Here is a 10522-nt window from a genome sequence, read left to right on the forward strand (position 1 = left end):
AAAAAACCCAACATCATAGAGATAATAGGGGAACTATTTTTTTTGAAACGGAATAGGAGAACTTTTAAGCCACACCATGATTTACATCACCCGGAATCCTCTGTTCCTAAAATTCCGTTCCTCCTTCAATAATGTATTCCGAGTCACAATATGGTGACTCGGGATTACAGGGACAGGGAACAGAGATTCCGGAACAAAGGATTATGACAGGTTTTAAAAAGGGTACTTCACGTTTACTTTCGACCGCCTACTCGAAAATTGTCTAAAAAACCCATGCCCACCACCAAGGCAAGAAGTAGAGGTTGGAGATCCAGCACCAGCAGCCGCCTCATGATCATCATGGCCGTCAATCCCGAAACGGTCAGTCGATCTCGACCGGGACAACCAGCCGCGCCGATGAATAAAAGAATTCATCGGAGCGGATGCCGACGAGAAAGAGCGCGACGATGACGATATCGAAGGCGACGGATAGGACGGCGACACATGGCTCTTCTTGGAGGACTTCCTGTGGAAAATGGTGAGGAGGAAATTTGGCTTTGAACCCTTTTGAGTTGGTTTGGTTTTGGGAGTACTGTTGAAAGATGGTGGAGGAGTGAGAGGAGGGAGAGAGGAGTGAGACAATGGGTGTTTAGGGGTACCTGGTTTTGTTTCCCATGTGAAGGGCACTGAACCGCAGGACTTTCCATAGTAGAGGACCCTGAAGGAGGATTCAGCCTTGGAGTTCTTTTCCTTTGACAATAGCCTAGAAGAAGAGAACTTGTCATCTTGGTTGATTTGGAGCATTTTTTTCTTCTGGGTCTCTAGCCCAAGTGGGTGTTTTGGAATGTTGGTATACATTGTTTAAGGTTATATATACACTATACAAAAACATGAAATTATTCAATAGTCCTGAAGCACTGCCACGGAGTGCTTCGGATGGTTTCACGACTTGATATTCTCGTGGGGTCCACGACTAATTTTATATGCCCCAAGTAAATATGTGGTTCTGAGATGGTTCAGAACACCAAGTGGCGGTGATCCCGGACTACTAAATAATCACTCAACAATCCGTATATGTATATATATATATATAGTTACATAGAACATGTAGGTGGGCATGATTATTCATATAATTAGTCAAAAGTTGCTATAGAGGTAATTAATATAAGATTAGGATCTACAGAATTATGGGATGTGTTCAGAGAATGAGATTAGGTTATGCCCATTTGATTAAACTTTCACATTGATAACTTGGTTTCAGGTTTGTTGTATAGAGTAATACTGTAAAGATATATTTTTTGGAATTGACTTCATGTAATGAGACGAACATTTATTATAGGTCAATAATACCCATTTGTTTGACTTGATCATATCTTTTGGGAGAGGAACATGACAACGTGAATCGCACTCGGGCATCACGTTTGGTAAAAATGAAATTTGTATTATTTTTATTTTTTTCCACGGATGAAATTTGTATTTATAGGATCTGATTTCGCCCTCAATCGTAAAATAGATTATTCATCACTAAAAGTGAAGTGAAATCCTAGCAATAAACATTCTAAGGTGAAAGTGAAATCCTAACCATACATTCTTATGCCAAGTAGTATCTTTTTATTTCTTCTTATTTGTGAATTTTTACTAGAAATCGCGTCTATTACATCGAATTAGTTATTTGTCTCGATGAGAGAAGTCTACCACTAAAAGAAGACAATTTTTCTTTTTTGGAAAAGATAGTTTTCATTTGTCTTTTATTTTTATTTTTTGAAATTCGTCTCTGTTTTGATATCTCATATGACAAAAGATTTAAACAAATTCACCAAGAACCAAGAATACTCACTACTTTTTAAGAATAAATAATTTAATCTAAATCGTATTTTATAAAATTACAATGTGCAAAAATAGATTTCACGCATCATGTAAAATGATGCTTTATTAATCAAGTCAATCTCCTTGCTCATTTTATTTAATGCCCAAAGTTATCAATGACTCCCCAATCCCCACTGAAAAAATGTTGTCGCAAAAAAAAAAAGAAATAAATAAATTTAAGATAAATGCTACTAGTAGGATTGTAGCTATCTCTATAGCAGGATTGTAGTTATCTCTACTGTCTTTTTTTCTTTTTTTTCAAGGTAGGCCATTTGGTGATTCGATTGGATTTGGATTGCATAAATCCGAACGATCTAGATTATTTATACCGACTATCAGAGTGGGTGTTGTAAATTGTAATGCACCCCTGCACTATACGTGTAGTGCGGCCAATCCGGTCATTCATCTCGGCAATGGACGATTTGGATTTTCATCCGAATAATGGACGGCTAGGATTTGTAGGAGTTCGGATCAAATCTAAGCCGTCCGTGCCGAGATGGACGGTCAGATTTTCCACACAACACGGTGTAGTGCGGCGAGTGCACTACAGCCCCTCCAGTTCCGCTAACTTAAATCACTATGCCCTTTCTCGTTCGGTTGTTGACAGACCATCCACGCCGGAACTTGGGATTTACAAAAAATTACCACTGCGTCTCCTAACCTAAAAAATCGAACCCTGATCAATTATGTGAGAAACAAACCTACCAACTAGGCGTCAGCTATCTAGATTTATTTCTCGAGGAAAGAAAACAGTTGAGAAGAGAGGGATTTTTGGTTAGGATATGAGCATGTTCAATAAATGAGGACTGTCGTCGTGTGGTCCATGACTCCATGATGCTAATTGACACTAAAAAATCAGGCTAATTAATTGGAGGAGCTGTGAGAGAGATCTCCAAGACCCAAGTTGAATGAGACCAATGGCTTAAAATTCCTAAACAACGGTCTTGTTAAATGAGTGTCTTCACATTTTTTAACAAAGCACAAGCATCTTATGTTATAGTAGTACGTACTTCCGCGCAGAATGTAAAATCTTGACAAATTTGGTTGGCGTGCAGACGGAATTAAAAGGGCTACGGTCAAGTAATCCAAATTTTGGGATCACTGGAGATCGAGTTTGTCCGGTCGTTAATTTTAAAGTCCCGGAATTAGCAGAGGTGCGCACAAGCTGGCCTGGACATTCAGTTATTAAAAAAAAAATATAGGGATAGGGTCCTTAATTAGTTGATATAGACGTGGGAGGAACGTGTGTCGCAAGAGGAAATAAAGATTATACTAAAGTAGGGAATGTTAAGTGGTTCTGCCTAAAGTTAAATCTTTTATGTGGTTTTCGTTCTTTCTATCATATCATGGGCTCCTCCTATGATTGACTTTTATAACGACTTTGCACTTCGATTATTTATTCTTAAGAGATTAACTTCACCGTCGCATAATTGACTCAACTCACCTAACAGAAAGAGATAATGCCCTATCTCACATTAATACACTACTAGGAGCAAATCCGTGCTATGCACGGGAATTGTAACACAGAAAAACAATCAAATTTTAATTATAATATGGGAAGGAGAGGATTACACTCGAAGAAAAAATAATTTATGATATTCTTACACTACCTTGTCGTTAGATTGCGTAAATGGACGGTAAACTATCCATCCAATCCCATCTCATTTATTAGGCACACCGTTGATTGACCGGTTTAATTATAAATGAGATTGGATAAATATTGATCGCGTGGGAGGTCATTCCCCGTTATCAATACAATACTTGAATTACAAACACTAAATATAATACATGTGCTCACGTAACATGGTATTTCTGATCCCTAGATATTAATCCAATGAGATTAAAATTACTCGCCCAGAATAGATATCGATCTCAGGTTTCTATTATAATGACAAGGAGAGATAAGAAGGAACCCTAAATTAGGGGAGGGGAACTCGGGGCAAATATACTCCTATTAAATTGAGATAAGAAGCAGCAAGTTAGCAACTGCCCGTCCAACTACCCCTGAATTGGGGGTTAAGGTCCGGTCCAGTATTTATAACCTCCAGTCCGGTTCAGTTTTGGGCCTTTGTGGGCCCCTCCCGGGTCCACAACAATGATCGGAATCGTTCATTATGTAGAGCTCGTCGAGAATGGTATCCACGCAAAAAATTAGCTTGATTTAACATCGATAGATACATGAACAAAACATATTTGTACAGGAAAAATGCGATGACAAAAATTAAATTGAAACTCATAATTTCCCATTTTTTCTTGTACAAATATAATTTGTTCATGTATCTATCGATGTTAAATCAAGCTAATTTTTTACGTGGATACCATTCTCGACGAGCTCTACATAATGAACGATTCCGATCATTGTTGTGGACCCGGAAGGGGCCCACAAAAGCCCAAAACTGGACCGGGCTGGAGGTTATAAATACTGGACTGGACCTTAACCCCTGAATTGGAATGCCTGTGGGGATGGTGCTGTGTGCAGCACCATGCTGTGAACTTCCGAGCCGTCGAATTATGTTTCTGACAGCTCAGATCTTATTTCGGCAATGAATGACTCTCGATAGTTGGTTGCCGATATGAGATCCGAACAGTCGGATACACGATCCGATGACTCAAAGGTACGCAACACGATATTATACACCTCACTGCACGGCACCAACCCGAAGTCCGCTTTAAATTGGGTAAGCTTTGTTTTTTGTTTGATGTTATAAACTGGGGTAAGCTTGTTGGCCCACAAATTTATGGTCACCCACTCCACTCCACTCACCCTCTCTCAATCCTTTGAACGTCACACGTAGACAGAGAAATGAATACGGATACTGGTACTGTACATGTGCGATGCAACCGTCCTTAAATAGAGGCGTGCAGGCCGCACCAAGTCTGAATTTTTGTGATGAAATTTGTTACAAAATGCCCATCACATTTTTTTTCGCCCCCGTAACGGAGGAATAGTCCTACAACAAAACTACTATATGGATTTGATTGCGCAATTCAAACTTATGGGGAAGCTAGCGTGGCCACACCAGTCGCAGCCCTCAACTTACTGCAGGGTACTCACTCGGTGGAAAATCGAACCCCAAATCTTGAGAAGTACTTCCAAAACTTGGGTCTAGGAGATATAAACTGTTTTTACAAGTCCCATAAGTCCGTCCGAGGTGGACCCTGACATCACCATGTGCTCCCAATTAATCAGTCATACTAAACAATTAATTCAAGGGTATTGTTATTATAATTTCTCTCTAAGATTTTCTTCTTAATTAAGTGTGACAAGGAATATTATAACCCTTGAAGTACTACGTACGTGATATTCTCGTCTACGTACGTTTTCAGTTCCAGTGATTGATGATCGATGCTTCTAATTCGATGATTCCATCCTCCCCTCCATGTTAAAAGATGCGAATAAAAATCTACTTTACCAAAAAATGGTTTATAGCTAGCAAATTTTTAACATGACCAAAATACTAATCAACAAGGAATGTTGAGTACTGCATTCGGATTTCCCCCCAAAACAACCGGTTTTGGGACGATTCTCCATAAACCCACACAAAAATGGTTCTGGTCCATAGCTTTATGTATTTTTGTCCAAATCATTTCCCTCCCTCCCTTTCTCTCCAAAAAAAATATATATATATGAAAAGCCGGTTTCAAAGTTTTTGAATGAACAAACCCACTTCTAAGTAAAATGTTCAAAGAGAATATAAATTCATGATATTTAAAAGCCATAAAATAAAAATAAAAAATAAAAAAAGGGTCGGATATGTTCCTCAAAAAGATCTCTTAAATCATTGTGGTGCACAAAGTTTATTCGGCAGTGAATAATGCATATACATAAAACCAAAAACCTTAAAAAGCCAATAATTTTATTTATTTTTATCTCAATGAACTTTTATAGGTATTTATATCCATATTTTGAGAAATATAAATATTCTATTTGCACATTAATCACTATTAACCGGGTTGTAGTTAATATTTTCCATAGCGGATTATAGATTCTTCTGCATTTCTGGTCATTTTCTTTCTCTTTCTATGGGCTTTTGATTGACCAGTTCTATTTTGTCACTGCCTACCCGTCCAAGCCCACCGTATGTCAAGTCCATTTTCACATAAGCCCCGTTTTAAATAAACTACCAAAAATAACCCCGTCATTGTTCCACCTTCTTTAGGACCGGCCAGTCATCGTTCCGCTTTCTTCAGGACCGGCTAGTAATTTTCCGCTCTTTCTTTCATTGTTTTCTGGTCTGGTCCTTGTTTCCTTTACAAATGCATAATACATTTTGAAACTGGGCCAACTAAAATAGTAAAGCTCTTTGAGGTTCGACTAAATGGGCCCTGTAAAATGCTTTGGCACGCTCAACTGGGTCACGGTATTGCCATTTTCCCCAATTAATTTGGAAAAAATGACGGTCAATGACGTGTTTTGATAATTAATATCCACCAAGAATATTTTCAGTATTAACAAATATTTTCAGTATGTTCTTGACATATATTAATTATCAAAACACATTATGGGCCGTCATTTTCCCATTAGTTTTCGACCTTTTTAAGGTAAAAGGAAGCCATAAATTATTCCCTCGTCCCTATGTAAGAAGGAGAGGGTTGAGAAAGATAATTAATGTTGGTTATTGAACATGCATGATTTTTTCCTCTGAGTGTGGCCAATTTCTCATATTATATACGCCACTACAGTCGATAGGGGTGCAAACGAGCCGAGTCGGGCTGACCTTTGTAGTGTTTGAGTTAGACTTGTTTATTAACCGAGCTTAAAGCTCGAGCTCAGCTCGATTGTAAACGAGCCGAACCTGGTTAATTTACTTAACAAGCTTTTTTAAAAGAACAGAGCCTATACATACAAGCCGAGTTTTTGCAGTGTTGAGCTCGACTCATTTACTAGACGAGCCTTCCTAAACGAATCGGGCCAAAGCTTTAACAAACCGAGCCACGAGTTGGTCCTCACAAGCAACTCGATCCGTTTATAGGCCACAGTCACCACCCATAATTTGGCATTTGTCCGTAAGGAAGTTTCCCAGCACTAATTAGAAAAGACTTCTTGAGAGCGTTGACAACATCCACAGTGCAGCCCTCAGATTAGAAAAAGGGCAGTGTTGATCTGAGTCACAAGTCATGGGAATTAAAAGCTAGACCCAACCCTTAAAAACCTACCTGCCCAACGAGGAAACTCCAGCAACAAGCTTTTCAGGAAATTTGCTTTGTTTGGGCAAAACCCATGTAATGTTACCTCAACTCAACATGTATCATCTCAATCCAGCCCACATCCACAGCTTTACTTGTCACTTCCATATCTCTTAATACCTAAAAGGTCCTCATACAGAAACACAGGTTCCTCATTTCAGGAAGGATACTGTAGTCATTCCCCATGTATCATCACATCCTCCGTATTCTCCGGGGAACGATTCGACGGCAGAGCAGCCACCGCTTATTAATCGCCAATGGTACTGCAGTTAACTTTTTTTTTTGTCTTTTTATTGGTCCGAAAGTCCGGAGTCATTGCCTGTTAACTTACGCATGTGTCAACTGATCTTTTTTCTGGTCCGGTAAAAGGCAAGACATCTATGCCAGGATTAGATATTTCAATTCACAAGAAATTGTTTTCTTGCTGTCTGACTCCACAAATTGAATTATGATTAATTGTGTGGGCGGCAAACTCACCAACCAACCGTTTTAACTCTCGGGGCTTCGTGCTATGACTTTCAACAGTCGTTGCTTTCTCAATCTCACCGTTCATCTCAGCAATTAATGGTTTGAATTTTAAAATCTAGACCGTACAAAACACTTTTGTACAGTGAGATGGGAGCAATGGGAGAGCGGTAAAAAGTGAGCAGTGGACATAGACTTTTTGGATTGTCAATACATCTCCAAAGATGTTAACCAAACCGATCGTGACACGTGTCCCACTATTGTACACAAACTGCTACGTGTCATCCTACCATTTGGCAAGACAAATTTTCATTTACCGCGGGAAGGAATTCATATTTCCCTCTCTCCTGCCTCGTCCCGCCTTTAGAAAAATGCCATGGCGCAAATTAGCATGTAGTAGTAGTGGGGTAGAAACAGCAACTTGGTAACGTGTACCATTGTGTATTTTGGGTGGAAACGTGAGAGCCTCCACAAAACTAGCTGGTGGCTACCCTACGCCAGAAAGCGTAGCTTAGCATTGGCCCCTTTACTTGATAGTTGAGGGAACAAAAGAAAAGACATTCTATTTGCCTTCGTAAAAATTAATATAGTATCCGTAAGGACCGTAAGTAGTTTAGTATATAAACACTCTGTTTAAGGTTGCTTTCAATGGCGAATCAGCCCCGAACCCGCAGGAGGGTCCACGCAATTCGCCGGGCCTCCGACGGAAGCGCCTTCCAGAAGTGGTATGCCTCTCTCTCTCTCTCTCTCTCTCTCTCTCTCTCTCATGGGTTTCTAGATACATTTACGTTTGGGTGTACTCACATTTTGCAGTAATTTATGTGGGGTTTCGGTGGCGGTTGCTCTGGCTGATATGCACGACTGTGAATCCAAGAAGAATGCGAAGAGATTCAAAGGCGAATGTATGAATCGAAACAACGTAAAGCAGAGGTTTCAAGACCAACCCAGATCGCCTTTTCGCCTTTTTATGTACACACTTCCTTCCTTCCATTACTGTCACTGTTTTTTCAATTTATCAAAATCTTGCTTTACTCTTTCATTCCTTTACTATTATTCACTAGAAAAAGGTTAATAAGGGTTGGGTTGAAGATTAGGCGCTCTGTCTCCAAACTTTGTATCTATATATATATGTTACATGTAGAGACAATAGACGGACACATAATGAAATGATGTTGGGCGGACGAACTTTTGAAAAGATCCATACTATTTTCACAAAATAGTAATACCAAAAAGATCATCGTTGAACTTGTCAGTCAACTTGGATGGCTGAACCTATATAATTTTCTATGATTTCGTCAAAAATCTACTAGCGTAAAAAAAAAAAAAAAAATTTTGAAACTTGAGTAGGACGGTTGCCCTTGTCTATTCGTCTCTTAGTCCGTTGACTTCAATTAATGGAGTTTTAATCGGTCACAATTCTCTTCGTTTATGTAGTAGGTTAGAAAAAGAAGCGGAAATGACTGTTTTGTACCAATCATGTCTGGATGGAATTACGGATATTCGCAAATTTATCACTTTTTTATCGATAATTTGGGTATATTTTCACATTATAAAACCAAGCAATTTGTTTCTCAATCTTTGGTAAGGAACAAAAACATGATAAGTAAAAGAATTCTAATTGTCACAATTTCTCACCTTTTCTCCCCCACATTTGCAATCCAACGATTCCAAACATGACAAACTAGTTCTTTTTCTTGCAATTTCCCAATAAATCACTCACTGGTTAGGTTGGTGAACAAATTTCTGGAAATCTGGTCCTAATTATTACTCCAGTATTTTTGAATACTCAAGTCAGTAAGTTGTCTCTCATTTGATGTGATTTTAATAGGGAAAGCTTTTTGAAGTCTTGTAAGGCTAGACATCGGATTGAAGTTGATCGTAAGGGGTTTGAGACCTGGAGGAACATGTCAAAGAAGGTGATTACCGATTACTTTCATTAAAAATTCATTAATGAATTGGCTAGTTGCGTGCTACATTTGTACTTTCATTTGCTCATTTATAGATGACTTCCAATTTATCTGCATATGGTTTTAGGAGAGGCTGCCTTATGTTCTTCGAGCTGAAAAAGTGAACTCAGTTTACACCAAAGGTTTACTTCAAGAGGTTGAAGACATGGCGTGGGTAATCTCTATTCAGAATCTAATAACATCGATCTTCTGTATTAAATTCTTGAGCTTGAATCTGCTCTAACATCTTTTCTTCTAAAAAGTGGCGGTTAACTTGGCAAAGGGATGCGATTATAGTGATAATTTTCTTTCTGTAATGTTCATGTTGGCTGGGGAGCTTTTGCCTAGTCTTCCAAATTTGAGGTTCCTAAAATGCTGATGACCATTTGCAGGCAGATGATGAGGCAGATTCAGCTGAGGTTGGGAAGTATGATAAGGTTTGTCCATTAGCTTTCTAATCTGCTGGCTAGTTTACATACTTCGCCATTGTTGCCCATCATTTTCCTACCATTTTTGCCGTAAATGATTTTCTATTCTCTCTTTGAATTGAACATAGTATTATGAAGATGACTCTGAAAACTCTGATGGGTACGAAAGCTTCTGGTCGGTAAGCAGTGAGACCGACGTCTTGTATTGCGACCCCTTCCCCTTCATGAAGTTTAAATCACGTGCCCGTGCATCCAACTGGGAGTGGTGAAAATCCAGATTCGAATCGATTTTGGTGCCAATAATCAGAAGGCAAGTCATTTTGGCTATTGTAAAGCAACAGGGTTATAGGATTCTAACCAGTAGTTTTCTGTTTTCGCCTTTGGTGTAGTTTTGAGATGGGGGGGAAGTTTTTTTGTTCAAAATGGTGAGTTTTTTGCTAGTAGCTGATTTTGGGTAGTTCTCTTCTCTGCTGGGGGTGTATTTGTGTTCATGGGAGTACTTGATGTCTCCATTTACTTACTGAAAGACAAGGGAAGCACCAATATTTGCTAGTACAGACATATCTATGTCTGTAGACAATATTGTGGATTTTGACAAGGCTAATTGTCTTTGCTGGATTGGGAAAATACTTAACTGAACTGTGCACACAA

General features: G+C 39.0%; 1 protein-coding gene across 2 annotated transcripts; it reads left to right on the forward strand.

The window, feature by feature from the left end:
* The first annotated feature begins 7867 nt into the window (after positions 1-7867).
* LOC131300943 (high mobility group B protein 7) lies at positions 7868-10522 on the forward strand. Of its 2 annotated transcripts, none has more exons than XM_058327010.1 (6): positions 7868-8222; positions 8311-8466; positions 9326-9413; positions 9532-9614; positions 9836-9880; positions 10000-10522. In XM_058327010.1, exons 1-6 carry the CDS (start codon positions 8146-8148, stop codon positions 10052-10054), a joined length of 504 nt encoding a protein of 167 aa, XP_058182993.1. In that variant the 5' UTR covers positions 7868-8145; the 3' UTR covers positions 10055-10522. The 2 variants fall into 2 exon arrangements, with proteins under 2 accessions (XP_058182993.1, XP_058182992.1); XM_058327009.1 differs by having other exon boundaries at positions 7870-8222; positions 9532-9618.

This window comes from Rhododendron vialii, chromosome 9a (genome assembly GCF_030253575.1).
Source record: "Rhododendron vialii isolate Sample 1 chromosome 9a, ASM3025357v1".
Taxonomy (NCBI): Eukaryota; Viridiplantae; Streptophyta; class Magnoliopsida; order Ericales; family Ericaceae; genus Rhododendron; species Rhododendron vialii.

Coding starts and splice junctions, on each gene's coding strand:
- LOC131300943 (XM_058327009.1), top strand. CDS start 8,146: ATGGCGAATCAGCCCCGAACCCGCAGGAGGGTCCACGCAATTCGCCGG. Junction 9,414..9,531: donor GGAGGAACATGTCAAAGAAG/GTGATTACCGAT, acceptor ATATGGTTTTAG/GAGAGGCTGCCTTATGTTCT. Junction 9,619..9,835: donor AGGTTGAAGACATGGCGTGG/GTAATCTCTATT, acceptor GACCATTTGCAG/GCAGATGATGAGGCAGATTC.